Source organism: Macaca fascicularis, chromosome 10, assembly GCF_037993035.2.
Source record: "Macaca fascicularis isolate 582-1 chromosome 10, T2T-MFA8v1.1".
Classification (NCBI taxonomy): Eukaryota; Metazoa; Chordata; class Mammalia; order Primates; family Cercopithecidae; genus Macaca; species Macaca fascicularis.
In genome coordinates this window covers 20,901,289-20,926,921 of record NC_088384.1, presented here as the reverse complement: position 1 = coordinate 20,926,921, position 25,633 = coordinate 20,901,289, and the positions used below count along the sequence as shown (strand labels likewise).

The window sequence follows — 25,633 nt, the reverse complement described above, 5'->3', positions numbered from 1 at the left end:
CAATGACCAAGTAAACCAAAATATTATTTCTGGACAGATACCCCAGTGTGCTCCATGGAAAGAGCCCTGTGCTGGTGGCAAAGAAACCAAATTATAGGCTGGGTGCAGTGGCTCAGGCCTGTAATCCCAGCACTTTGGGAGGCCGAGGTGGGCAGATCTCTTGAGGCCAGGAGTTCAGGACCAGCCTGGCCAACATGGTGAAACCCTGTCTCTACTAAAAATATAAAAATTAGCCAGGCATGGTGGCATGCACCTGTAATCCCAGCTACTATCGGGAGGCTAAAGCATGAGAATCACTTGGACCCAGGAGGTAGAGGTTGCAGTGAGCCGAGATCGCACCACTGCACTTCAGCCTGGGAGACAGAGTGAGACTCTTCAGCCCCCTCCACCAAAAAAAAAAAAAAAAAAAAAACAGCCCACAAAAAACAAATTCTAGTTCTGCCCTTGGTGTTCACCTGTGCTATGGACCAGGGCATGTGATTTGTCCTTTCCTGGTCTCCTCCCCTTTCTTGGCTGTAAAATGGGGCTAATTTCCTTCAACAAGTACCTGACACATGGAATATACTTGATAATACTTGATAAATATTTGCTAAATGAATCAATGTCTGCTTTTCTGATTTATGGCCCTTGTGAGGGTCAAGGGTCAAAAGAGTCTTTTTTTTTTTTTTTTTTTTTTTTTTTTCTGAGACAGAGTCTCACTTTGTCACCCTGGCTGAGTGCAGTTGGTACAATTTTAGCTCACTGCAATCTCTGCCTCCCAGGTTCAAGTGATTCTCATGCCTCAGCCTCCCAAGTAGCTGGGATTACAGGTGTGCACCACCACGCCTGGCTGATTTTTGTATTTTTAGTAGAGATGGGGTTTTGCCATGTTAGCCAGGCTGATCTCAAACTCCTGGCCTCAAGTGATCCACCCACCTCAGCCTCCCAAAGTGCTGGGATTACAGGCATGAGCCCCCCGGCCAGAAGAGTCATGTTTGTAATAGGCTCCCATAGAAGGTGAGGTGCTACATAGATGAAAGTTGTATTGATAGGAATGCTGTGCTTCATAAATCACTCTCATCCTATGTTTGTGTAAAAGTGTAGTGATGTCTATTTACAATAGCAAAGAGTTGGAATCAACCTAAATCCCTATCAATGATAGACTGGATAAAGAAAATGTGGCATATCTACACCATGGAATACTATGCAGCCATAGAAAAGAATGAGTTCGTGTCCTTCGCAGGGACCTGGATGAAGCTGGAAGCCATCATTCTCAGCATTCCAACACAGGGACAGAAAACTAAACACCACGTTCTCACTCATAAGTGGAAGTTGAACAATGAGAACACATGGACATGGGGAGGGGAACATCACACTCTGGGGTCTGTTGGAGGGTTGGGGGAAAGAGGAGGGAGAGCATTAGAACAAATATCTAATGCATGTGGGGCTTAAGACCTAGATGATGGGTTGATAGGTGCAGCAAACCACCATGGCACATGTATACCTACCTAACAAACCTGCACATTCTGCTCATGTATCCCAGAACTTAAAGTAAAATAATAAATAAATAAATAAATAAATAAATAAATAAATAAATGTAGTGATGTGATGTTCAGTGATGGGAGAATGGCTTCCAGGCCTCCTTTTTAATTGTTATTTTTAAAATTACATTAGAAGTGTCCTTGTAGTAGCATTTATTTAACATTTCTCAAGGGAAACTTTAAATGGCAAAGAATCAGGCCAGTAGAAAAATGAAACGATGTCAGGTCTCAGAGTGATAGCCTCATCTCCCAAAGTGAACACTGCGTAAGTAGAGGCTTCTGTTTGATGGGCAACGACTGACATTTGTGATGTTGAGCATCGTCTCAGTGGCACCATCTGACCAGCTTGAATGGCTTTTGAGAGTATAAGTGAACCTGGGGGACAAAAATCTGTGCAGCCCAATTGGTAAGACATGGAAGGGGCTGGGAGCAGGTAGGCGGGCCTGGCTCTGGTGGCTCAGTGCCCTGTGGGGCTCCAGCCTATGCGTGTGGAACAGGGAGGTACCATCCCTACTTTTCCATCACATCTTAAATGGCTATCCATGTGAGACATTGCTAAGGTAAGTCCTCAGGATGTGGTAGTTAGGATGAATAAGCTGAGCTTCCTTCATTCCACCTAGGAGGCTCCTAACGGTGTCCCCTTGACCTGAGAGGTAGAAGAACTGAAAACTGCTTTTCCTGCTGTCTGTGTCTCTTAAACACTGCCCTTCCTGCCTTCTGTGGCCAATGCCCAAGTACACCAGCAGGTTTTTAGTCAAAAACCACAGAAAACTAAATCTGGATATTTTAAGCAAAAAAACTCATATATATGCGGAAGGGATCTGGGGTAGCTCATGGAATCTCTGGAAAGGCAGGGAAATATAGCTCTCAGAGGAGAGGCGAGAAAAGGGAGGCTGGACAGCGAGCTCCGTGGACAAAGTCATGCCACAGAACCACCTCAGAGAGGGCACTGATACCTGGGCACTGCATGTTGACGCCACCTGGGCACTGGTGCCTCTGCTGCCCCTAAGAACCAGTCATTGTTGCTGCTGTCATTGCCAGGAAATAATTCTCATTCCTGTTTTTTTTAAATATAAACTTTAACTGAAGTCTAATATGTGTAGAGAAAAGTAGACAAATAAGTGTACAGCTCAGTGAATGTTCATAAAATGAACACCCTGAATAACCACTACCTGGATGAAGAAATAAAACGTGACCACCCTGGGCCGGGCACAGTGGCTCACACCTGTAATCCCAGCACTTTGGGAGGCCGAGGCGGGCGGATCACGAGGTCAAGAGATCGAGACCATCCTGGCCAACATGGTGAAACGCCGTCTCTACTAAAAATACAAAAATTAGCTGGGTATGATGGCGCGTGCCTGTAGTCCCAGCTACTTGGGAGGCTGAGGCAGGAGAATCACTTGAACCTGGGAGGCGGAGGTTGCCATGAGCCGAGATTGCACCACTGCACTTCAGCCTGGCGACAGAGAAAGACTCTGTCTCAAAGAGGAAAGAAAAAAAAAAAAAGGCCGGGCGCAGTGGCTCAAGCCTGTAATCCCAGCACTTTGGGAGGCCGACCCGGGCAGATCATGAGGTCAGGAGTTCAAGACCAGCCTGACCAACATGGTGAAACCCCATCTGTAAAAAAAAAAATACAAAAAGTAGCTGGGCACAGTAGTGCATGGCTGTTTTTGCTCAACATTATATTTGTGAGCTTTTTTTCCAGGTTCTTTTGTTTGTTCATTTTTTGTTTTTGTAGAGACAGGTTCTTGCTGTGTCACCTAGGCTACAGTACAGTGGTACGATCATAGAACCCTGTAGCCTCAAACTCCTGGGCTCAAAGGATCCTTCTGCCTTAGACTCCCAAGTAGCGGGGTCTTCAGGCACATGTCAACATGCCTGGTTTTTTCTTATTTTTATAGAGACAGGTCTCGCTTTGTTACCCAGGCTGGTCTCGAACTTCTGGCTTCAAGCAATCCTCCGGCCTTGGTCTCCCAAAGTGCTGGGATTATAGGTGTGAGCCACTGCACCTGGCCTCTTCCAGGTTCTTATATGTAACTGACTCATTTGTTCTCATTGCTGTATTATATTCCACCGTTTGAATGAACCACAAAATGGATAAACCACCATTTATCTGTCCATTCTAGTGTCTATGGACCTGCAAGTTGTTTTCAGATTTTGGCTTTTAGGAATAATGTTGTGAACATTTTGGTACCTGCCCTCTGGTAAGCATATGTGCACATTTCTAATGCTGAAATCCACAGGAGTAAAGTTGCTTAATCATGGGACACATATACATTCACTGATAACTGACGAGGTTGAGTGCTTTTTCATATGTTTATCAGCCATTTGGGTATCTTCCTTTGTGAAGTACCTACTGAACTTTTTTACTCATTTTAAATTGGTTCATTTACTAGCATAAAGGTTCCCCCAAAAATTAAAAATAGAGCTACCATATGATCCAGGAATTCCACTTTTGGATATTTATCCAAAAGAATTGAAATTAGGATCTCAAAGATATTAGCACTGTCATGTTCATTGCAGCATTATTCACAGTACCCACCTAAATGTCCATCAATGGATGGATGGATCTAAAATTATTGGCCGGGCACGGTGGCTCATGCCTGTAAACCCAGCACTTTGGGAGGATCACCTGGGGTCAGGAGTTTGAGACCAGCCTGGCCATCATAATGAAACCCCGTCCCTACTAAAAATACAAACGTTAGCTGGGCATAGTGGTGGGCACCTGTAATCCCAGCTACTCGGGACGCTGAGGCAGGAGAATTGCTTGAACCCAGGAGGCAGAGATTGCTGTGAGCCAAGATCATGCCACTGCACTCCAGCCTGGGTGATAGAGACTCCATCTCAAAAAAAAAAAAAAAAAAAAAAAAAAAAAAAAAGCACACACACATACAACAGAACAGTAGCCTTAAAAAGGTAAGAAATTGGCCAGTCATGGTGGCTCATGCCTGTAATCCCAGCACTTTGAGAGGCTGAGGCAGGCAGATCACGAGGTCAGAAGTTCGAGACCAGCCTGGCAAACATAGTGAAACCCTGTCTCTACTAAAAATACAAAAATTAGCCAGGCTCTTGTGGACTTCAGCTCTTGTGGACTTCAACACCTTAATTATGAGATTCTAGCCTCCAGAAGTATGAGATAATAAATTTCTGGGTTTTTTGTTTTTTGGGTTTTTTTTGAGATGGAGTCTCCCTCTGTCACCCAGGCTGGAGTGCAGTGGCACAATCTCGCTCGGCTCACTGCAACCTCTGCCTCCCAGGTTCAAGCAATTCTCATATCTTAGCCTTCCAAGTAGCTGGGACTACAGCCGTGTGCCACCATGCCTGACTAATTTTTGGATTTCACCATGTTTCCCAGGCTAGTCTCAAACTCCTGACCTCAAGTGATTTGCCCACCTTGGCCTCCCGAAGTCCTGGGATTACAGGCGCGAGCCACCACACCCAGCCTCCAGTTTGCTTTTAAAGCCAATTTTTACAAAGTATAAAAGTATAACATACATGCAGAAAAACTAGTCAATTACAAGGATGTAGCTAGTGAATTTTCATGGAGTGAGCACCTCCCTTATTTTGAATTTATTTCCCTCCACTTATTGTTAACAAACAGTGGCTTGTCATTTATAGGCCTGTGTCCTTCCCAAGCTAGACCACTGAGGCCAGAAAGCTGTGTCTTTATTTTTGTATCTACTCCCTCCCCAGTTTCTAGCACAGTTCCTTTATATAGTAGCCCACAGGAAGTGCTTGCTGAATTAGAATGCAGAAGGTTGGATGGGAATTTCACAGTGGATCAGAGTCACCTTGAGCTTGTGTTGAATGGAAGTTCCACATAAGGCTAAGTGCTTTGCTCCAGAGTGGTAGCTTTTGGTCTTTCTGTGCATCTGGATTCAGATTTGCTGCCCTGTCTGTATATATGTGTTTGTGTGTGTGTGTGTGTGTGTGTGTGTGTGTGTATACATATATATATATATTATTTTTTTTTTTTTCCCATGGACATTTTTGGGGAAGGTCTTCTGGAAAACATAGCCCAAGGCAGGGATTAAAGAGCTGACGCTGGCCGGGCACGGTGCCTCATGCCTGTAATCCCAGCACTTTGGGAGGCTGAGGCGGGCTGATCATGAGGTCAGGAGATTGAGACTTTCCTGGCTAATACAGTGAAACCCTGTCTCTACTAAATATACAAAAAATTAGCTGGGCGTTGTGGCATGCGCCTATAGTCCCAGCTACTCGGGAGGCTGAGGCAGGAGAATCGCTTGAACCCAGGAGGTGGAGGTTGCAGTGAGCCGAGATCACACCACTGCACTCCAGCCTGGGCGACAGAGTGAGACTCTGTCTTAAATAAATAAATAAATAAATAAATAAATAAATAAATAAATAAAAAATAAAGAGCTGACACTTTGGGAGGTGCAATCCCAGGGCTGTGAACCAGCCACGGCAAGTGGCAGAGGAGAGATCAAAGTGATCACCCAACGCATTCCCTTGCTGGATGACACTTCACAGCGAGCTACAGAGAGACACGGCGGGTCGCTCAGCAAGCATGCTTGCCTGGCACATGGACTTTTCCAGAACATATGCAAGAAGAAAATACACCTCAGAGCCATCCACGGAGGGAAGAGTGGAGGGAGATTTATCTGACCTGTTCCTTTTCATCTCCTATTTTCCACTGTGGCATTTCATGCAAGCCCAGAAGTGGAGGGACGGCATGACCTGGATGAGGCATCACCGAGAGAGACAAAGAAGGAGGTGGTCGAGGGAATCTGAGAAGGCGCACAAGGTTTGTGTCCAATACAGTCCACACCTTGCGCTAATCAGGTCTGCTCGTGCCCTCCCATGATATCAGCTCTCCTGCTTCAATGTGGGAATCTCCATTTTCCTTGGAGAACAAAAACATCCTCATCCCTTCCCTGAGCAGGATGGTACAAGTCCCATCAGTGACACAAGCCGTTTCCTGGTGCTGGCCCATTGGGGTTACCAGGAAGGATAAAGCAAGAAGGTGGTGAAACAAGGTCATCTGCTGCTGCTGTGGCCGGTGCTGATGCGGTCATTGTTACTCATTGTTTCTCTCCTGCACTACGCACCCTAGTCCCTCTCCACTCTCCGCCAGCACTCGGGCTGGTCGGCGATGTTTGCACTGAGGGGTCTGCGTATGTTGTTGGCCTTGCCCGTTATCAGCCGTCACCAAACATGGAATTATTAAGAGATACCGGGGCTGGGCGCAGTGGCTCATGCTTGTAATCCCAGCACTTTGGGAGGCCAAGGTGGGCGGATCACCTGAGGTCAGGGGTTCGAGACCAGCCTCACTAATATGGTGAAACCCCATCTCTACTAAAAATACAAAAATTAGCCGGGTTTGGTGGCAGGCACCTGTAATCCCAGCTACTCGGGAGGCTGAGACAGGAGAATCACTCAAACCCAGGAGGCAGAGGTTGCAGGAAGCCGAGATCCTGCCATTGCACTCCAGCCTGGGCGACAAGAGTAAAACTCCCTCTCAAAAAATAAAAAACAAAATAAGAGATACCCCAAGAAGTCCTCTGGGTTTTATTCCAGACATTCTCCTCCCATTCCCAAATGGGCCACTCACCTAATTCCTCATAGCAATTAGGATCAGTGACCCCTGGCAGTAGAGTCACTCCCCTCTTTGTTGGTCACTGGCATGAGGAGCCATAGGTGGCCAAGTGGTTGTGGCAGTGTCCAGGTCAGTGGAATCCTTGTTTCACATTCCTCCCTTACCCCAGGACTAGATCCTCTAATGCAGCTGATCCCAAGTGTGTGAGGACGGGAAGCACACACCTTGCAAAGGGCAACCATGCATGATGGTGAGCAGGGCCACTCTTGGACCTGTCTGCTGTAGCTGTGGGGGACATGGTACCAGATATCAGTTGTCAGCTTAAGGCATCCTGGAGGACAGAGGCCCAAACCTGAGGGGCATTTCTCCATTTGTGCCCCTGCTAAGCCAGTAGGGCATTCCATTGTTTTGTCAGGCTCGCTGCCCACTAGTGCAGCTGGAATCATAAATTCACCGATTCCAGTGAATTTATGAGGAGTCATTGGCACAGCTGCTAGGCTGAAATGGGCCACTTTGTATAAGGCTGTGTTGAATGGAAGTCCAGGCCAGCACATGAGGCATTCAGTACTTTGGACCATGGTGCTACTGGAGGCACTACAGGAAGGGAAGGCAACTCCATTACCAAAAAGGGCTTCCGTTTCATGAAGGATAAATTGTGTATCCCTCCAAGGTGGAAGGGGTCTGATATAGTTAGTGGCTGTCTGGCCCTTCCCAAGGATGGGCCATCTCAAGGAGGGTTCCATGTTGGTCTCTACTGCTGGTAGATTGGGCACTCAGTGGAGTCGCAAGATGAGCCTTGGTGCTGGGGAGGCAAAAGAGGAAGAAAAGCAAGGGGAGGATACAAACTAACATGAGGCTTCAAGGCCTGGCCACCGCTTTGCAGCAAACTGCAAGGCTCACAGAGGCCACTCATATTCTCTGGGCTTATGGACTTCTCTGGAAGGTTTGCAAGGATACCTCAGAGAGATCTGCAGGGAAGAGCATTTCCTGGCCTGGTTCCCATCCACTTCCCATTTCCCACTGCTCATTGTTTAACCTGTGAGTCACTAACCCTTCCATACTGTGAGCTGCAAAAATCCAGCTTCTTGGTGACCACTCAGGAAGCCAGATTGCATACTCTGAAATGCAGTACTCCCCAGCCCAAAAATGCAGGGGCAACTTGGCTTAAATGGAGGAGGGAGAGAGGGGACAGAGGAGGTGCGCCATTCTGAGTTGGTGCACAAGGTTTGTGTCCAATACAGCTGTGTTAGTCGCTAACCACAGATGGTCTCCGTGGCCTAAAAAGTGATACATTAACTATTACAGGCTTCCAAGTTTGGATAGCTGGAATCCTTGACAGAGGTGAGAGTGTGACTGGGGCCATTGCGAGTATTATTAATCGGTGTAGTTAACTTAGTGGGATGTTGGTTGTGGTAAATTCTCTTGCAGTTAAATTGTACTGCAGATGTTTATCATTTTGTTTATATTTGTTCTAAATACATCAGATATCAAAGTAATGCCTCAAAACATGTCTCCTTAAAAATGGCAGAAGATACATTATCATGTTTTTTTTTGTTTTTTTTGTTTTTTGAGGCGGAGTCTAGCTCCATCACCCAGGCTAGAGTGCAGTGGTGCGATCTCTGCTCACTGCAACTATCACCTCCTGGGTTCAAGCAATTCTCCTGCCTCAGCCTCCTGAGTAGCTAGGATTACAGACATGCACCACCATGCCTGATTAATTTTTGTATTTTTAGTGGAGACAGGATTTCACCATGTTGGCCGGGCTGGTCTCAAACTCCTGGCCTCAAGTGATCTGCCCACCTCAGTGCTGGGATTGCAGGAGTGAGCCATCATGCCTGGCCACATTATCATGTATTTTGGATATGAGCGCTGTTAAAACTGGGAGGCCCTAGGACATGGCCTGGTAATAAGGCCACTGAAGCTGCTCAGGGCTCAGTGAGAGCAAATGGTTCTGGAATGTTGCACACCTCCATAGGCTCTTGGGGGAGAGGAGTTACCACTATAGCTTGCAGGGCCCAGATCCATAATGTACTGTGAGCAGGGCTTTAAGTTTGCCACCATCTGGACTATTGGACTTCCCTAGAAGGTTAACCTTCATAGAGAGGGTTACCTCAGCTAGGACTCACAATGGGAGAAACAAAATCATTTATTTACAACATGAGCAGGTGCACTACTCCCAAACAACAATCTGAATTTTAGGATACGTCCCTAAATTTTAGACCTTTTCAGTACTGAGTTTGAAGCCATTGAAAATTTTTTAAAACTGAATAAAAAGGATAAAAATAATACCTTGGCTACAGGTTAAAAATGGATTGAACATAAAATACCTAAATGAAAGAGAAGAGCAGAGCTAAATTCTAAGACTGGCAAACGTATCAAATCTTGATAATTTTAAGGGTTGTTAGCCCCCACATTTATATATTTCACTATATAATTCTTTCCAAATAATGTAGAAAGATAAAACTGAAAAAGTAAGAGGCTGGGTGTGGTGGCTCATACCTGTAATCCTAGCACTTTGGAAGGCCAAGGTGGGAGGATAACTTGAGCTCCGGAGTTCGAGAACAGCCTAGGCAACATACTGAGACCTTGTCTCTACCAAAAAAAAAAAAAAAAAAATTAGCTGGGCATGGTGGCACATACCTATGGTCTCTGTTACCTGGGAGGCTGAGACAGGAAGATTGAGTGCAGGAGTTCAAGGCAGCAGTGAGCTATGATTGCACCATTCCACTCGAACCTGGGCAACAGAGTGAGACTCTATTTCAAAAACAAATTAATATAAAACCCTTAATAAAAGGTAACCCTAACTAGAATGAGTAAAGGATCAATTTAGATTTGGATGCTGCGTGACTAGAAAAACTAATCTGCTATATTTTCATTTTCTGAAGTGCTCATGTTACTTATTCGTATCTACCTGCTCTTGTTTCATTTTTATCAACTTCTATTTCATTAAATTGTTTCTTCTTCTCTTCTCTCTCTCTCTCTTTTTTTTTTTTCTTTTTGAGACAGGATCTTAACTCTGTCACCCAGGCTGGAATGCCTGGCTAATTTTTGTGGTATTTGTAAAGACAGGGTTTCACCATGTTGCCCAGACTGGTCTTGAGCTCCTGGCCTCAAGTGATCTCCCACTTCAGCCTCCCAAAATGCTGGGATTACAGGCATGAGCCACTGCGCCCCAGCCTATTCCTCCTTTTACTGATGCTATTCCTTTATCTTTGAGAATCCTAAACCTATTTATATTAAATACTTTTCATATTATTATGGCTGAAGTGATTCTTCTTCTTCTTCTTCTTTCTTTTTTTTTGAGATAGAGTGTCACTCTGTCGCCCAGGCTGGAGTGCAGTGGCGCAATCTTGGCTCACTGCAAGCTCCACCTCCCAGATTCACACCATTCTCCTGCCTCAGCCTCCCGAGTAGCTGGGACTACAGGTGCCCGCCACCTCACCCGGCTAATTTTTTTGTATTTTTAGTAGAGACGGGGTTTCACCATGTTAGCCAGGCTGGTCTCAAACTCCTGACCTCGTGATCTCTCCACCTCGGCCTCCCAAAGTGCTGGGATTACAGGCGTGAGCCACCGTGCACGGCTGAAACTCTAAAACAACGTAGCCTACAAGGTACTGAATTGAGTCCCTGACTTATTTTCTTTTCCTTTTTTTTTTTTTTTTTTTTTTAGAAATATGCTTACCCACCTGCCTGATTTTCTTGCTTCATTTTTCCCTCATCTGCTCTCTTGTTCTCGGCACTCTGGCCAAAGGACCTTTCTTTCTATTCCTTGGAAGCTGAGAACTGCTGCTTGCCTCGTGGGCTTTGCCCCCGCTGCTCTCTCTCTCCAGAACACTGCCCATCCGCCTCTTATTTCTGAGCTAAGTCATAATGTCATTTTTGGTGAGTCACTACACTAACACCTGAACAATTTCTAGCCTAAAATGTCCTTAAATCTGCAAATGTCAGGCTTCCAACAGGCATGCCCAGCTTCGCCCGTTTTCTAAATTAGAGTGACTTTCCTTCGAGCAAAACATACCAGCAGCTAAGAGTTGGGCTTTCCTTCAGCTACGTGTCATCTTCTCTAAGGAATGTGCCCAAAGCACAAGGGAATCGGAAAAGACAATCGCTGTTCAAAAAAAGACAAATGTCTTTTTTTTTTTTTCCTTTAAGACGAAGTTTCGCTCTTGTCACCCAGGCTGGAGTGCAATGGTGCCATCTTGGCTCCTTGCAAGCTCCGCCTCCCAGGTTCAAGCGATTCTCCTGCCTCAGCCTCCCGAGTAGCTGGGACTACAGGCACCCACCACCATACCCTGCTAATTTTTGTATTTTTCAGCAGAGATGGGGTTTCACCATGTTGGCCAGGCTGGTCACAATCTCCTGACTGCAAGTGATCCACCCGCCTCCTCCTCCCAAAGTGCTGGGATTACAGGAGTGAGCCACTGCGCCCAGCTGACAAATGTCTGATTGAGTGTCGAGTCATTTGACTTTAGAACTGATAGAAGAATAAAAAAAATGACAGATGATGAGCTGCCAGGGAAAATAAATTCGCATTAAAAGGTAGCAGAAAATTACCAAATGAGCTCCTACCACTGGACGTATTAAATGCTGGCCAATCACTCTTCCTTTTCTAATGCCCTACATGGGAAAAGATTTATTATGTCATAGGGGTTCTGAATTTCCTTCAAGTGTCTAAGGAGTGAGTTAGGTCCAGTCATGATAGTTGGATCTCCATTTTCTGACATTAATTGTAACTGGAAATGGCATACACTTTAGTCACCTACCCTGTCCTTATTTTGATACCATTAACTCCATCATCTTATAACTAGCAGAGGGCCCAGTCCCTTGTCATGAGGTTGTACTGTGTTTGCCCAACCAGTGCCTTCAACTAATCCATGTAGAGCCAGGAAATGGGGCATCCTTGCTCTGTAGATCTCATGATAGAACAAAAGGACAGCATCGGGGAGACAGTGGTCCCAGGTGCCTCCCAGCAGGAGATGCCTCTCCATCTGCCCCCTCAGGCTCTGGGCCTCCAATTTCAGTTTTAGTGGCAGGATCCCAACCTGCTCCAACTCCATAGTTCTCTTTTTTTGTTTTGTTTTGAGATGGAGTCTCGCTCGGTCACCCAGGCTGGAGTGCAGTGGCACCATTTTGGCTCACTGCAATCTCCACCTCCCGGGTTCGAGTGATTCTCCTGCCCCAGCCTCCCAAGTAGCTGGGACTACAGGTGCATGCTACCACGCCCAGCTAATTTTTGTAATTTTGTAACTGCCCAAGGGGTTCACCTTGCCCACTGCCTAGACAGAGCCGATTCATCAAGAAAGGGGAATTGCAATAGAGAAAGAGTAATCCACACAGAGCCTGCTGTGCGCGAGACAGGAGTTTTATTATTATTCAAGTCTGTCTCCCTGAGCATTGGGGAGCAAAGTTTTTGTTCTGTTTTGTTTGTTTTTGAGAAAGAGTTCCACTCTGTAGCCCAGGCTGGAGTGCAGTGGTGCGATCTCAGCTCACTGCAACCTCTGCCTCCCCCGTCCTGGTTTAAGCAGTTCTCCTGCTTCAGCCTCCCAAGTAGCTGGGATTACAGGCAAGCGCCAACATGCCCAGCTAATTTTTGTATTTTTAGTAGAGATGGGATTTCACCACGTTGGCCAGGCTGGTCTCAACCTCAGGTGATCCAACCATCTCGGCCTCCCAAAGTGTTGGGATTATAGATGGAGCCACTGCGCCCAACAGAGGAGAGCAGAGTTTTTAAGGATAACTTGGTGGGTGTTGGGGGAACCAGTGAACCAGGAGTACTGATTGGTCAGGAATGAAATTATAGTTAGTCAAAGCTGTCTTCTTGTACTGAGTCAGTTCCTAGGTGGGGGCCACAAGATCAGACGAGTCAGTTTATCTATGTGGGTGGTGCCAGCTGATCCATCAAGTGCAGGGTTTGCAAAATATCTCAAGCACTGCTCTTAGGAGCAGTTTAGGGAGGGTCAGAATCTTATAGCCTCCAAATGTATGACTCCCAAGCAATAATTTCTAATCCTGTGGCTAATGTTACTCTAGTCCCCAGGCGAGAAGGAGGTCTGCTTTGGGAAAGGGCTGTTCTCATCTTTGTTTAAACTGTAAACTACAAGCTAGGCGTGGTGGCTCATGCCTGTAATCACAGCAAATTTGGGAGGCCAAGGCGGGTGGATCACCTGAGGTTGGGAGTTCAAGACCAGCCTGACCAACATGGAGAAACCCTGTCTCTACTAAAAATACAAAAAATTAGCCAGGCGTGGTGGCGCATGCCTGTAATCCCTGCTACTCGGGAGGCTGAGGCAGGAGAATCACTAGAACCCAGGAGGCGGAGGTTGCGGTGAGCCAGGATCACGCCACTGCACTCCAGCCTGGACAACAAGAGTGAAACTCCATCGCAAAAAAAAAAAACAACAAAAACCAAAAACCAAAACAAAACAAAACAAAAAACTATAAACTACAAACTAAGTTTATCTCAAAGTTAGTTAGTTCAGCCTATGCCCAGGAATGAACAAAGACAGCTTGGAGATTAGAAGCAAGATAGAGTCGGTTAAGTTAGATCTCTTTCACTGTGTCAGTCATAATTTTGCAAAGGCAGTTTCATTTTTAGTAGAAACGGGGTTTCACCTTGTTGGCTCCTGACCTCAAGTGATCCACCCTCCTCGGTCTCCCAAAGTGCTGGGATTACAGGTGTGAGCCACTGCGCCTGGCCCCAACTCCGTGGTTCTAAGACTTAATGAAAAGAGTTTAGCACAGAGACCGAAGGCTGATCTGTCTTGAGAGACCCTGGGCAGTCACTCTGCCATTTCCTGGTGTCTGCGAGGCTTTAGACTACACCAGACACTCCCTGCACACGTGGCACCGATGCAGGCCCCCGTCCCTCTGCCACTCCCCACAGAGAGCAGTTGTGGTCTTAAAGTCCCCTTTACCCAAGCCATGACCAGGCAGTTCCAACAGGCATTATCTCCCAACTTTGACTCCAGGGCTTCTCCCAGCTCTGAGGGTCTGAGATTCTGAAGATTTGCCTGGAGGGTTTCTTTAGTCTGGAGCCATTGAGACTAGGAGCCTCACCCCGTTCCTTCTCTTACATCCTACAGAAATCAGGGTGAAATGGCCCACACGTGCCGTGGAACCATCAACCTGTCCACCGCGCACATTGACACAGAGGACTCTTGTGGTATCTTGCTGACCAGTGGGGCCAGGAGCTACCACCTCAAGGCCGGCTCAGAGGTGGACCGGCAGCAGTGGATCACCGCCCTGGAGCTGGCCAAGGCCAAGGCTGTCCGCGTGATGAACACTCATTCAGGTAGTGAGCGCTTGGGACAGCGGGTGTGTATATGGTGGTGTCATGAGTGGAGGAAGTGGGAATTGCAAGCAGCTGGTGGCCAGTGGTGGCCAGGAGACCCAGGCCAGCCCGGATCAATCTGGAAGGTCAAGGTGCGTGCATGTTCTGTGTATCGTCAGCAGTGAGAGGCTCAGCCATTCTGTCTGGCCAGCAGTTCTTGGCATGGAAATGTTTTTGATGGGCAAGAACTGTGTGTGCCTTTCTTTGCGCTAGTCAGGACTTCAGCAGACCCTTCAGATGCTGCAGGGGTCAGGTCCAGAAGCAGCTGTCAGTGTGTGCCTCAAGCCAGCCTTTTCCCTAGGTTCCCCTATAGTGGAGAGTGAAACCATTTAGCCAAAGCTGCTGCCTTTGCTTATTAGGGAGGCCAGCTCAGATGTCCTGAGCAAGACATTTTATTTTTTACTTTAATAAATTTATTTTATTTTTTGAGACAGAGTCTCACTCTGTCACCCAGGCTGGCGTACAGTGGCGTGATCTCGGCTCACTGCAACCTCTGCCTTCCATGTTCAAGCAATTATCCTGCCTTAGCCTTCCAAGTAGCTGGGATTATAGGCGCACGCCACCATGCCCAGCTAATTTTTGTATTTTTAATACAGACAGGGTTTCATCATGTTGGCCAGGCTGGTTTCAAATTCCTGACCTCAGGTGATATGCCCACTTCGGCCTCCCAAAGTACTGGGATTACAGGCGTGAGCCACCACGCCGGGCCAATAAATTTATTTTTTAAATATGTAATGTTCGGCCGGGCGTGGTGGCACATGCCTGTAATCCCAGCATTTTGGGAGGCTGAGGCAGGTGGATCATGAGGTCAGGAGTTTGAGACCAGCCTAGCCAACATGGTGAAACCCAAAGATACAAAAAGTTAGCTGGGCGTGGTGGCATGTGCCTGTAATACCAGCTACTCAGGAGGCTGAGGCAGGAGAATCGCTTGAACCCAGGAGGCGGAGGTTGCAGTGAGCTGAGATTGCACCAGGGCAAGACACTGTCTCAAAAAAAAAAAAATGTTTTAACATGACTCATAAACCAACAGCGTCGAAAGCCTGTGCAGTGAGGTCTGTCTTTGACTCCTGGTTCCCAGTCACCTACCCCATTCTCCTACCCAGAGGCAACCAGAGATACATGTATCTTTACATATATATTCAAATAGGTACTTATTTCAGAGTAACTGCATTCACCGCCTTATTTTCCATTTAGCAATATGTCTTGGAAAATTTCCCTGTCAATATGTAAAAAGCTTCCTCTTTGTTCTTATGACAATGTAGTATTTCATTGTATGGGTGGACCATAGTTTATTTAACCTATAGCTTGTTGATGAGCATTTGGGTTGTTTTCCTTATTTTGTTATGACATACTGTGCTGCCGTGAGTAACCTTTGCAAGTACTTCATTTCATGCACATATGAGTATAAATGAAATTTATGTTCCAGGAAGCCGGCTTGCTAGGTCAATGGGCGTGTACATTTGTAATTGTGCAAGGTATTGTCAAACTGCCTTCCACAGGGGTTGTGCCATGGAATGTTAACAGGAGTGTGTGAGGACACACACTTCCCACAGCCCTGCCTGGCCAGAGCTACAGTAAATGTTTCTGATGTTGAAAAAAAATGTGTCTACACACGCAGCTGTGATCGTTCTGAAGTCATTAGCGGAATGGTATATTCCACAGACCTATGTGTTTGTCTGGGGAGGCAGAGCTCCAGGTGAGAAGGGGGCACAGCCCCTGCTCTCCTGGACTATCTTGGAGACTGGGTGGGAAGATGGTGAGTCCTGTGGAAGGAGCTCGGCATTCAGCAGGATGAGAGGGGCTAGTGATGTTGGGCTTTACACCCCATCCCTGTCTCCCACGTTGGGGTCTGTCCCCCAGCTCTAGGGTCTCAGTGACTATTAAAGGGCACTGAAAACCAGTCTGGCTTTCTCTTTTGTCTCACTCATTTGGAGCATGGGCCACCTGCTTGGTGACTGTTCTCCCTGAGGTCAGCACTCATGTAGCTCTTGTGCGTCAGCAGTGATGCTGAGTTTGACAAGAGGTCCCCCAGGTACCACTCCGTTACCGAGTGAAGGAGGCAGGTGAGACCATCTCAGACATGGGCTGTGTTGGGACCCCCAGAAGGACCCGTGGTCTCAGTTTGTGTGCCTGTGGGAAGCCACTGTGGCAAAAGCTGAGGCTGGTGGCACAGCTGGGCTCAGGGCACTCGTACTGGCCAAGTGAGGATGCCCACTAGAGATCTAGCTTCCTCTTCTTGGTTTTGCTTTTCTAAGTATAAATAAATAAATAAATAAATGATAAATTGCCTTATTTTTTAGGAACTTCTTGAAAATAACGCAGCAGGTGGCAGTCATGGGATTAGTCATCCTGGAACAGTTTTCCTACGACAGCCAATGCGAGGGGTTTTTGCAATTGGTGGGGTCGGGGGGTGAGAGCAGGGAGCAGGGAAGTGCTTGTTAACTCAGCTGGCAGTGCTAGAGACTGCTAGCCCAGACTTCATCTAAAGGAGAAGGGACCCCTGAGGGAGTAACCTTAGCCTCAGCTTCCCTCATTGTATGAGATGCAGCACATGTGCCAAGAGCGCAGCCTTCTGGGCAAGGCCACAGGACAGAAACAAACATCCAGGTACCACTCAAGGTAGGATTCCTCTCTTGTTGGCTTTTTGAAGCACGAATGAACCATGTTTGTGAAGGAAAAGCCTTCAGGCGGCTACTCTGTGTTTGTAGAAAGATTGGGACCACCTGGTTATGTCTTGGAACATAGCCCTTTTGTTGGCTTTCTGTTAAAGGCAAGGTCCTCCTCTCTGAGCTCTCAGGCTGATGTCAGAGAGTTGTGGTTTGTAACTTTTTGCCTGTCTTGGAGTCAGCTTAGGGCAGCCTTGAATGAGAGAAGATGGCCTAATGTCGCTCTCCTTGGGCCTGGCTGATGGTGGCCAGCTGGGTCAAGGACACAGATAGCACTTTAGGCAGGCCACTGTGGGTTATCCTGGGGCCTGTTTTCTTTTCCTGAACTGAGGACCCTGTCTCATCCTGCTGGAAGCCTACTTCCTACTTCTACTTATCTCTTGAAATCACCTGCTACTCCCCAGCTCTTTTGCCATGCCCTAATCCAAGTGCAATCCCCTCCTACCTGGATATCTATCAGGAGTTCGAGACCAGCCTGGCCAACATGGTGAAACCTCGTCTCTGCTAAAAATACAAAAATTAGCCAGGTATGGTGGTGCATGCCTGTAGTCCCAGCTACTCGGGAGGCTGAGGCAGGGGAATCGCTTGAACCTGGGAGGCAGAGGTTGCCGTGAGCTGAGATCATACCACTGCACTCCAGCCTGGGCAACAGAGTGAGACTCTGTCTCAAAACAAACAAACAAATCAACTCTTAGGTGCTATAAATCAACTAGACTTAGCAGGCATATACAAAACACTCAACAGCAGCAGAATATAATTTCTTTTCAAGTACACATGGAACATTTTTCAGGATAGACCATATGTTAGGCCACAAAACAAGTCTCAATAAGTTTTTAAAAGATTGAGATTATATGAAGTATCTTTTCTGACCACAGTGGAATGAAGGTAGGAATCAATAACAGAGGTAACACTAGAAAATGCAGAAATACATGGAAGTTAAACAACATACTCTTAAACAACTAGTGGATCAAAGATGAAGTCACAAGGGAAATTCGAAAATACATTGAGATAAATGAAAACAAGAACACAATATACCAAAATTTTGGAATGCAGAAAAAGCAGTGCCCAGAGAGAAATGTATAGCTCTATCTATTCCTCATTTATGTGCCAGAAAAAATACAAAAAGAAAAAAAAGTATGGCTCTAAAAGTATATGTTTAAAAGAAGGAAAATAAATCTCAAATGAAAAACCAAATTTTATACCTGAAGGAAGTAGGTAAAGAACCTGAGGATGAAACACTTAATTTATTTTATGAGGCCAGCCCTGAAAGCCACACAAAGACATCACAAGAAAAGAAAACTATAAACCATTATCCTTTATGAATATAGCTGCAAAATCCCTCAACAAAATACTGGCAAACAAAATCCATTAGCATATTTAAAGGGATTATACACCATGACCAAGTGGGACTTACCCCAGGAGTGGAAGTGTAGTTCAACAACAACCAAAACACAATCAATGTAGTACACCAATTTGATTGAGTGTAAAAAAAGCCACATGTGGCCATCTCAACTGATACAGAGAAAAGATCTGACAAATATTCAACACCCTTTCATGATGAACACACTCAGCAAGCTAGGAATAGAAGGCAACTTTAGCAACATGATAAAGGGCATTTATGAAAAACCCACAGCTAACATCATACTTGATGACGAAAGAATGAAAATTTCCTCCCTAAGATCAGGAACAAGTCAAGGATGCCCAGTTCCCCAAAGCTGTTCAACATTCTACTGGAAGTTCTAGACTGAACAATTAGACAAGAAAAATAAAAGGAAAATTTGGAATGGAAAAAGTAAAACTTACTTTATTAGCACACATATGATCGTATGTATAGAAAAACTCAAAGAACCTACAAAAAAAAGAGAAACTATTAGAGTTAATAAATGAATTCGGCAAAGGTGTAGGGTTTTCTATATACTTGTATTTCTACATAGTTGTAAATAATAACCCAAAAAGGAAATGAAGAAAACAGTTTCATTTAAATAGCATCAAAGTTCGGGTACAGTGGCTCATGCCTGTAATCCTAGCACTTTGGGAGGCTGAGATGGGCAGATTGCCTGAGCTCAGGAGTTCGAGGCCTGCCTGAGCAACATGGTGAAACCCCCTCTCTACTAAAATACAAAAACTTAGCCAGGTGTGGCGGCATGTACCTGTAATTCCAGCTACTCCAGAGGCTGAGGCAGGAGAATTGCTTGAACCTGGGAGGCAGAGGTTGCAGGGAGCTGAGATCGCACCACTGCACCCCAGCCTGGGCGACAGAGCAAGACTCCGTCTCCAAAAATAAAAAATAAAAAATAAATAAATAGCATCAAAATTTAAAATACTTAGGAATAAATTTAACCAAGGATGTGAAAAGGAAACTGAAACTAAAACATACTGGTGAAAAAAAAAAAAGACCTATTTATAAATGGAAAGACATTCCATGTTCATGGATTGAAAGACATAATATTATTAACATGGTGAACTGCCTAAGCAATCCGTAGAATCAATGTGATCCCTATCAAAATCCACTGACCCTTTTTGCAGAGATGGAAGCGTTTATTCTAAAATTCATATGGAATTAATTTCAGAGGACCCCCAAATTGTCAAAACAGTCTTGAAAAAGAACAGAGTTGGAAGACTCCACTTTTGAAACTTGCTAAGGGCTGTAGTAGTCAAGACAATGTGGTACTTGAGTAAAGATAGACATACAGATCAATGGAATAGAATTGAGAGTCCAGAAATAAACCCATACATCTCTAACCAATGGATTTTCAGCAAGAGTACCAAGATCATTTAATAGGGAAAGGACTGTCTCTTCAGAAATGATTGGATATCCACATACAAAATAATGAAGTTGTACTCCCCCCTGTCCCCACCACCATATACAAAAATTAACTCAAAATCTGTTAGACATGGTGGCTCACACCTGTAATCCCAGCACTTTGGAAGGCTGAGGCAGGTGGATAACCTGAGGTCAGAAGTTTGAGACCAGCCTGGCCAACATGGTGAAACCCCATCTCTACTAAATATACAAAAATCAGTCAAGTGTGGTGGTGCACACCTATAGTCCCAGCTACTCAGGAGGCAGAGGCAGGAGAATTGCTTGAACCTGGGAGGCGGAGGTTGCAGTGAGCCAAGATTGTGTTGCTGCACTCCAGACTGGATGACAGAGCAAGACTCCATCAAAAAAAAAAAAAAAAAAAAGAGAACTCAAAATGAATCAAAGACCTAAATATAAGAGTTAAACTAACAAAACTCTTAGAAAGAAAAAACAGGAGTAAATTTTCAAAACCTTGGATTTAACAATAAGTTTTTATTTTTAATTTTTATTTATTTGTTTATTTACTTAAGACAGGATCTCACTCTGTCAACCAGGCTGGAGTGCAGTGGTGAGATCTCAGCTCACTGCAGCCTTCGCCTCTCAGGCTCAAGTGATTCTCCTGCCTCAGCCTCCTGAGTATCTGGGACCACAGGAATGAGCCACCAGGCCAGCTAATTTTTGTATTTTTAGAAGAGACAGGGTTTTGCCCCATTGGCCAGGCTGGTCTCAAATTCCTGAGCTCAAGTGATCCGCCCACCTTGACCTCCCAAAGTGCTGGGACTACAGACATGTGCCACCGCACTCGGCCAGCAATAAGTTTTTAGATATGACACTAAAAACAAAAGCAGCTAAGAAAAAAGATGGATAAATTGGACTTCATCAAAATTTAAAAATTTTGTACATCAAAGACACTATCAAGAAAAGGAAAAGATAGCTCACAGAATGGGAGAAAATATATGCAAATCATATATTTAATAAAGGTTTAACATCCAGAATATATAAAGGATTCTTACAACTCAACACCTAAAAGAAAAATTACCTATTTAAAAAAATGAGCAGGCCAGGCGCGGTGGCTCACTCCTGTAATCCCAGCACTTTGGGAGGCTGAGGTGGGTGGATCACTTGAGATCAGGACTTCTAGACCAGCCTGGCCAACATGGTGAAACCCCGTCTCTACTAAAAATGTAAAAATTAGCTGGGTGTGGTGGTGGGTGCCTGTAATCCCAGCTACTTGGAAGGCTGAGGCAGGAGAATCACTTGAACCTGGGAGGCAGAGGTTGCAGTGAGCCAAAATCACACCACTGCACTCCAGCCTAGGCAACAGAGCAAGACTAGGTCTCAAAATAATAATAAAATAAAATAGTGGACACATGGCTGGGTGTGGTGGCTCATGCCTATAATCCCAGCACTTTGGGAGGCTGAACTGAGTGGATCACTGGAGCTCAGGAGTTCGAGACCAGCCTGGGCAACATGGCAAAACCTCATCTCTACATAAAAACCAACCAACCAAACAACAACAACAAAAATAGCCAGTGTGGTGGCACATACCTGTAGTCCCAGCTACTCAGGAAGCTGAGGTGGGAGGATGGCTTGAGCCCAGGAGGCAGAGGCTGAGATTGTGCCACTGCACTCTAGCCTGGGTGACAGAGCCAGACCCTGTCTTCCCCCAACCCGCCCCCCGACCAAAAAAGGCAAAGTACTTGAACAGACACATCTCCAAAGAAGCTAACAAATCCATGAAAAGAGAATCAACATTATTAGTCATTGAGGAAATGCAAATCCAAAAAACACTTCACACCCATTAGGATGGAAAATAACAACATCAAAAAAGAAAAGTAACAAGTGTTGGCAAGAGAGTGGAAACATTGGAACCCATATACATTGCTGGTAGAAATGTAAAATGATACAGCCACTGTGGAATAGTTTGGCATTTTCTCAATAAATTAAATAGAATTGCCCCTGTGGCCCAGCAATTCCACTTCTGGGTCTATACCAAAAAATAATTGAAATCAGGTGCTCAAACAAGAACTTATACACGAACAATCATAGCAGCACTATTCACAATAGCCAAAAGGTGCGAAGAACCCACATGCCCATTAATGGGTGAATGGATAAAGAAAATGTGGTATATCCATACAATGGAGTATTATTCAGTCATGAAAAGGAATGAAGCACTGACACATGCTACAACATGGATGAACCTTGACAACATTATGGTAAGTGAAAAAAGCCAGACACAGAACACCCACATATTGTGTGATTCCATTTATATAAAATATCCAGAACAGGTAAATCCATAGTGATAGAAAGCAGACTAGTGGTTGGTAGGAACTAGGGGGAGATAGGAAGTGACAGCTTAATGGGTACAGGATTTCTTTTTGGGGTAATGAAAATATTGTGTAACTAGACAGAGGTGGTGGTTGCACGTTATGAACGTACTAAATATCACTTTAAAATGGGCCAGACATGGTGGCACATGCCTGTAATTCCAACACTTTGGGAGGCTGAGGCAAGAGGATTGCTTGAGCCCAGAAGTTTGAGGTTGCACTGAACCACGTTCACGCCACTGTACTCCAGTCTGGGTAACAGAGCAATGCCTTGTCCCTAAAAATAATAATAATAAAAATAAAATGATTAAAATGGTAAACGTTATGTATGTTTACATCCACACACACCCAAAATTATCTTAGGTGGCTTGCTGGTGCTCGTTGGGTAAAATCCAAGCTCTTCCTCACCTCGGAGGTAAGGCCCTCTGTGATCAGGCCCCTGCTGGCAGCTCCTTTCCTGCTCCTCTCTGCCCCGCCCACTGGGTTCAGTTCTGCTTCAGGGCCTTTGTACTTCCTGGTATCTCTGCCTAGAACACATCTGACTGGTGTCCCGTCTTCAGAGCTCAGCCTAATGTCACCTCAAAGTACTTTAAGCTGTTCCTCTCTTTTGAGACATCTCCATTATAGGACCCTGGATATTTTCTTCACTGCCATCTGCTGTCATTTTTATTTTTATTTATTTATATTTTGAGATGGAGTCTTGCTCTATCACCCAGGCTGGAGTGCAGTGGTGTGATCTTGGTTTACTGCAACCTCCATCTCTTGGGTTCAAGTGATTCTCCTGCCTCAGTCTGCAGCTGGGACTACAGGCACCCGCCACCACACCTGGCTGATTTTTGTATTTTTAGTAAAGGCAGGGTTTTACCATGTTGATCAGGCTGGTCTCGAATTCCTGACCTCAAATGATCCACCCACCTCTGCCTCCCAAAGTGCTGGGATTACAGCCATGAGCCTCCGCACCCAGCCTATTTTTATTTATTTATTTATTTTAATATGGAGTCCACACTGTCACCCAGGCTGGAGTGCAGTGGTGCGATCTCGGCTCACTGCATGCAACCTCCGCCTCCTGAGGCTGGTCTTGAACTCCTGACCTCAGGTGATTTGCCTGCCTCAGTCTCCCAAAGTGCTGGGATTACAGGTGTGAGCCACTACGCCCGGCCTAAACTAAAAAACTTCTAAGACCCCGGAACCTTTTAAATTTTTTATTGTTCATCTCCTCGATAGAACCTAAGTTCCTTGAGGGCAGAGAGAGCCTGTATGTCTTGTTTCCATGGTGACCTCAGGGCCAGGCCCTGAGTTTGTTACTGGAGTTGGTGCCCAGCAAGGATCTGTTGTGGGGCCAGTGTGCCGTGACACCCTTGGCAGCACCAGCAGTGTCCTTGCAGAAGAAGACTGTGGTGTTGCAGTTCCTTTCCACCTGTTGTCACCAGAAAAGGGGGTCTGGTCCCAGATCCCCAGAGTGGGTTCTTGAATCTGTCGCAGGAAAGAATTCAAGGCGAGTCACAGAGTGAAGTTAAGATCACTTATTACAGACTACTCAATTACAGAGTAGGGTGTCCTCAGAAAGCAAAAGGAGCAATGCGCTACCTTAAAAGTAGTGCTTGCTTATATAGGTTGTTAAGAATTGTGTATTTAGGCCGGTCAGGAGTTCGAGATCAGCATGGCCAACATGGTGAAACCCCGTCTGTAATAAAAATACAAAAATTAGCTGGGCGTAGTGGTGCGCGCCTGTAATCCCAGCTAGTTGGGAGGCTGAGGCAGGAGAATCGCTTGAACCCGGGAGGCAGAAGTTGCAGTGACTACACTCCAGCCTGGGCGAGACAGAGCAACACTCTGCCTACAAACAAACAAACAAACAAACAAAAAAGAATCGTGTATTTATTACAAAGGCTGGTGATTAACTAGTGGCAGACTATTAGTATTGTTACTTTCCTATTGTTACTAATTCTTGATTTTAGCAAGAATTTATCAGTGTACTATTATTTTTAAATCAAAACCTATTCTTAAACTAAGAATGCTTTTTTGTTCTTAAAGTACTGGGACATTTCCATAAGTTCTGAGTCTTTAGTTGCTTAATATCATTAGCTCATTCCCTCAACTATAAACATGTGACCAGGACTGCCCAAACTCCTGGGAATGTAACCCAGCAGGTTTGGCTTTATCTGGGCTTTATCCAAGATGGAGTCACTGTGGCTAGGATGCCTCTGACACTGTCACCACTGGAACAAATGAACTTGTGACATTTGGCTGGAGAAAGGAAGCCCAGGCAGAACCTGCTTGAATTGCAAGTTTGAAGGTTCAGGGTGTGCAAATGAAGCCACAGACTCGTTTCTAATTCTGTTTGTTGTTTATTTTTGAGATGGAGTCTTGCTCTGTCACCCAGACTGGAGTGCAGTGGCGCGATCTTGGCTTACTGCAACCTCCGCCTCCCGGGTTCAAGCAATTCTCTTGCCTCAACCCCCTAATTATCTGAGATTACAGGCATGTGCCACAATACCTGGCTAATTTTTGTATTTTTAGTAGAGACGAGGTTTTGCCATGTTGGCCAGGCTGGTCTTGAACTCCTGACCTTAAGTGATTTGCCCACCTCAGCCTCCCAAAGTGTGAGGATTATAGACGTGAGCCACCGCGCCTGGCCACAGACTCGTTTCTAGTGACACAAGCAGAACCAGGAGTGGAAGTAGTGAGACTGATTTCTGCTTGGTCAAGAACAGAGCTCACTATGAGAGGGAGGGAGAAGTGAGGAACATAGTGAAAGATCGGAGCCAGAGGGCTGGGCCTGAGGCAGGGCCTGAGGGTCCTCCCAGTGTTTCAGTGCTGTCATTCTGGGCTAAGTTGGCATTTCTTTAACTGTTCCCTTTCCACATTTGGTAGAATATTCTGTAGTACTGTGGACAGAGCAGTGGGCCCAGGGGCAGGTCTGACGCTGGATAAGTCACTATGTCTCATGGTGCCTCCTCCTCCTGTCTATGGAATGAACAACTGGCCAAGCTTCTCCCCAAGTCCAGCTCTGGGGCCTTGGTCAAATCAGTGAATGCTTCCGAGCTCCAGTTCCCTGTCTTTGGCATTCCTGCTTAGTTGCTGGGAGGATTACACAATGGTAAATGGGAAGTGTGTTGTACTGTGGATGCAACCAATTCCATTCACGCTGGCATTGCTGGCGGGTCATATGCCCCATGTAAACAAAAAAATACAATTCGAAGGCCCTCCAGCCGTCTCAATGGGATTTCCTCCTAGGCCAGTGCACTCTAAAATGTAACCTGAAAGACTGGTTCAGGTTATGATGGGAAGTGGGAGTCTCATGCCTCATAATACCTCTCATAACACCTCATGCCTCATAATACCTCTCATAACACCTCATGCCTCATAATACTTCTCCGATGTTAACATCAACACAGACCTTAAGTCTGATAAGAAACATTGGCAATCT

The 25,633-nt window shown here is 45.6% G+C and overlaps 1 protein-coding gene across 12 annotated transcripts in view; it reads left to right on the top strand.

Annotated features, from left to right (window-relative positions):
• The window catches only part of OSBP2 (oxysterol binding protein 2), a 219,976-nt gene that overhangs the window by 35,023 nt on the left and 159,320 nt on the right, over positions 1-25,633 (top strand). For 9 of the 12 annotated variants that reach the window (XR_012418838.1, XM_065522271.1, XM_074003966.1 and 6 more), the window contains one exon: positions 14,160-14,368. The exons of the other annotated variants lie outside the window; for them this stretch is intronic. Coding sequence is in view for 5 of the 9 variants with exons in the window: in XM_005567581.5 (XP_005567638.3) it covers positions 14,160-14,368 (209 nt within the window). In the remaining 4 variants the exon portion in view is untranslated. The remainder of the gene's footprint in view (positions 1-14,159; positions 14,369-25,633) is intronic. 12 annotated transcript variants of the gene reach the window in all.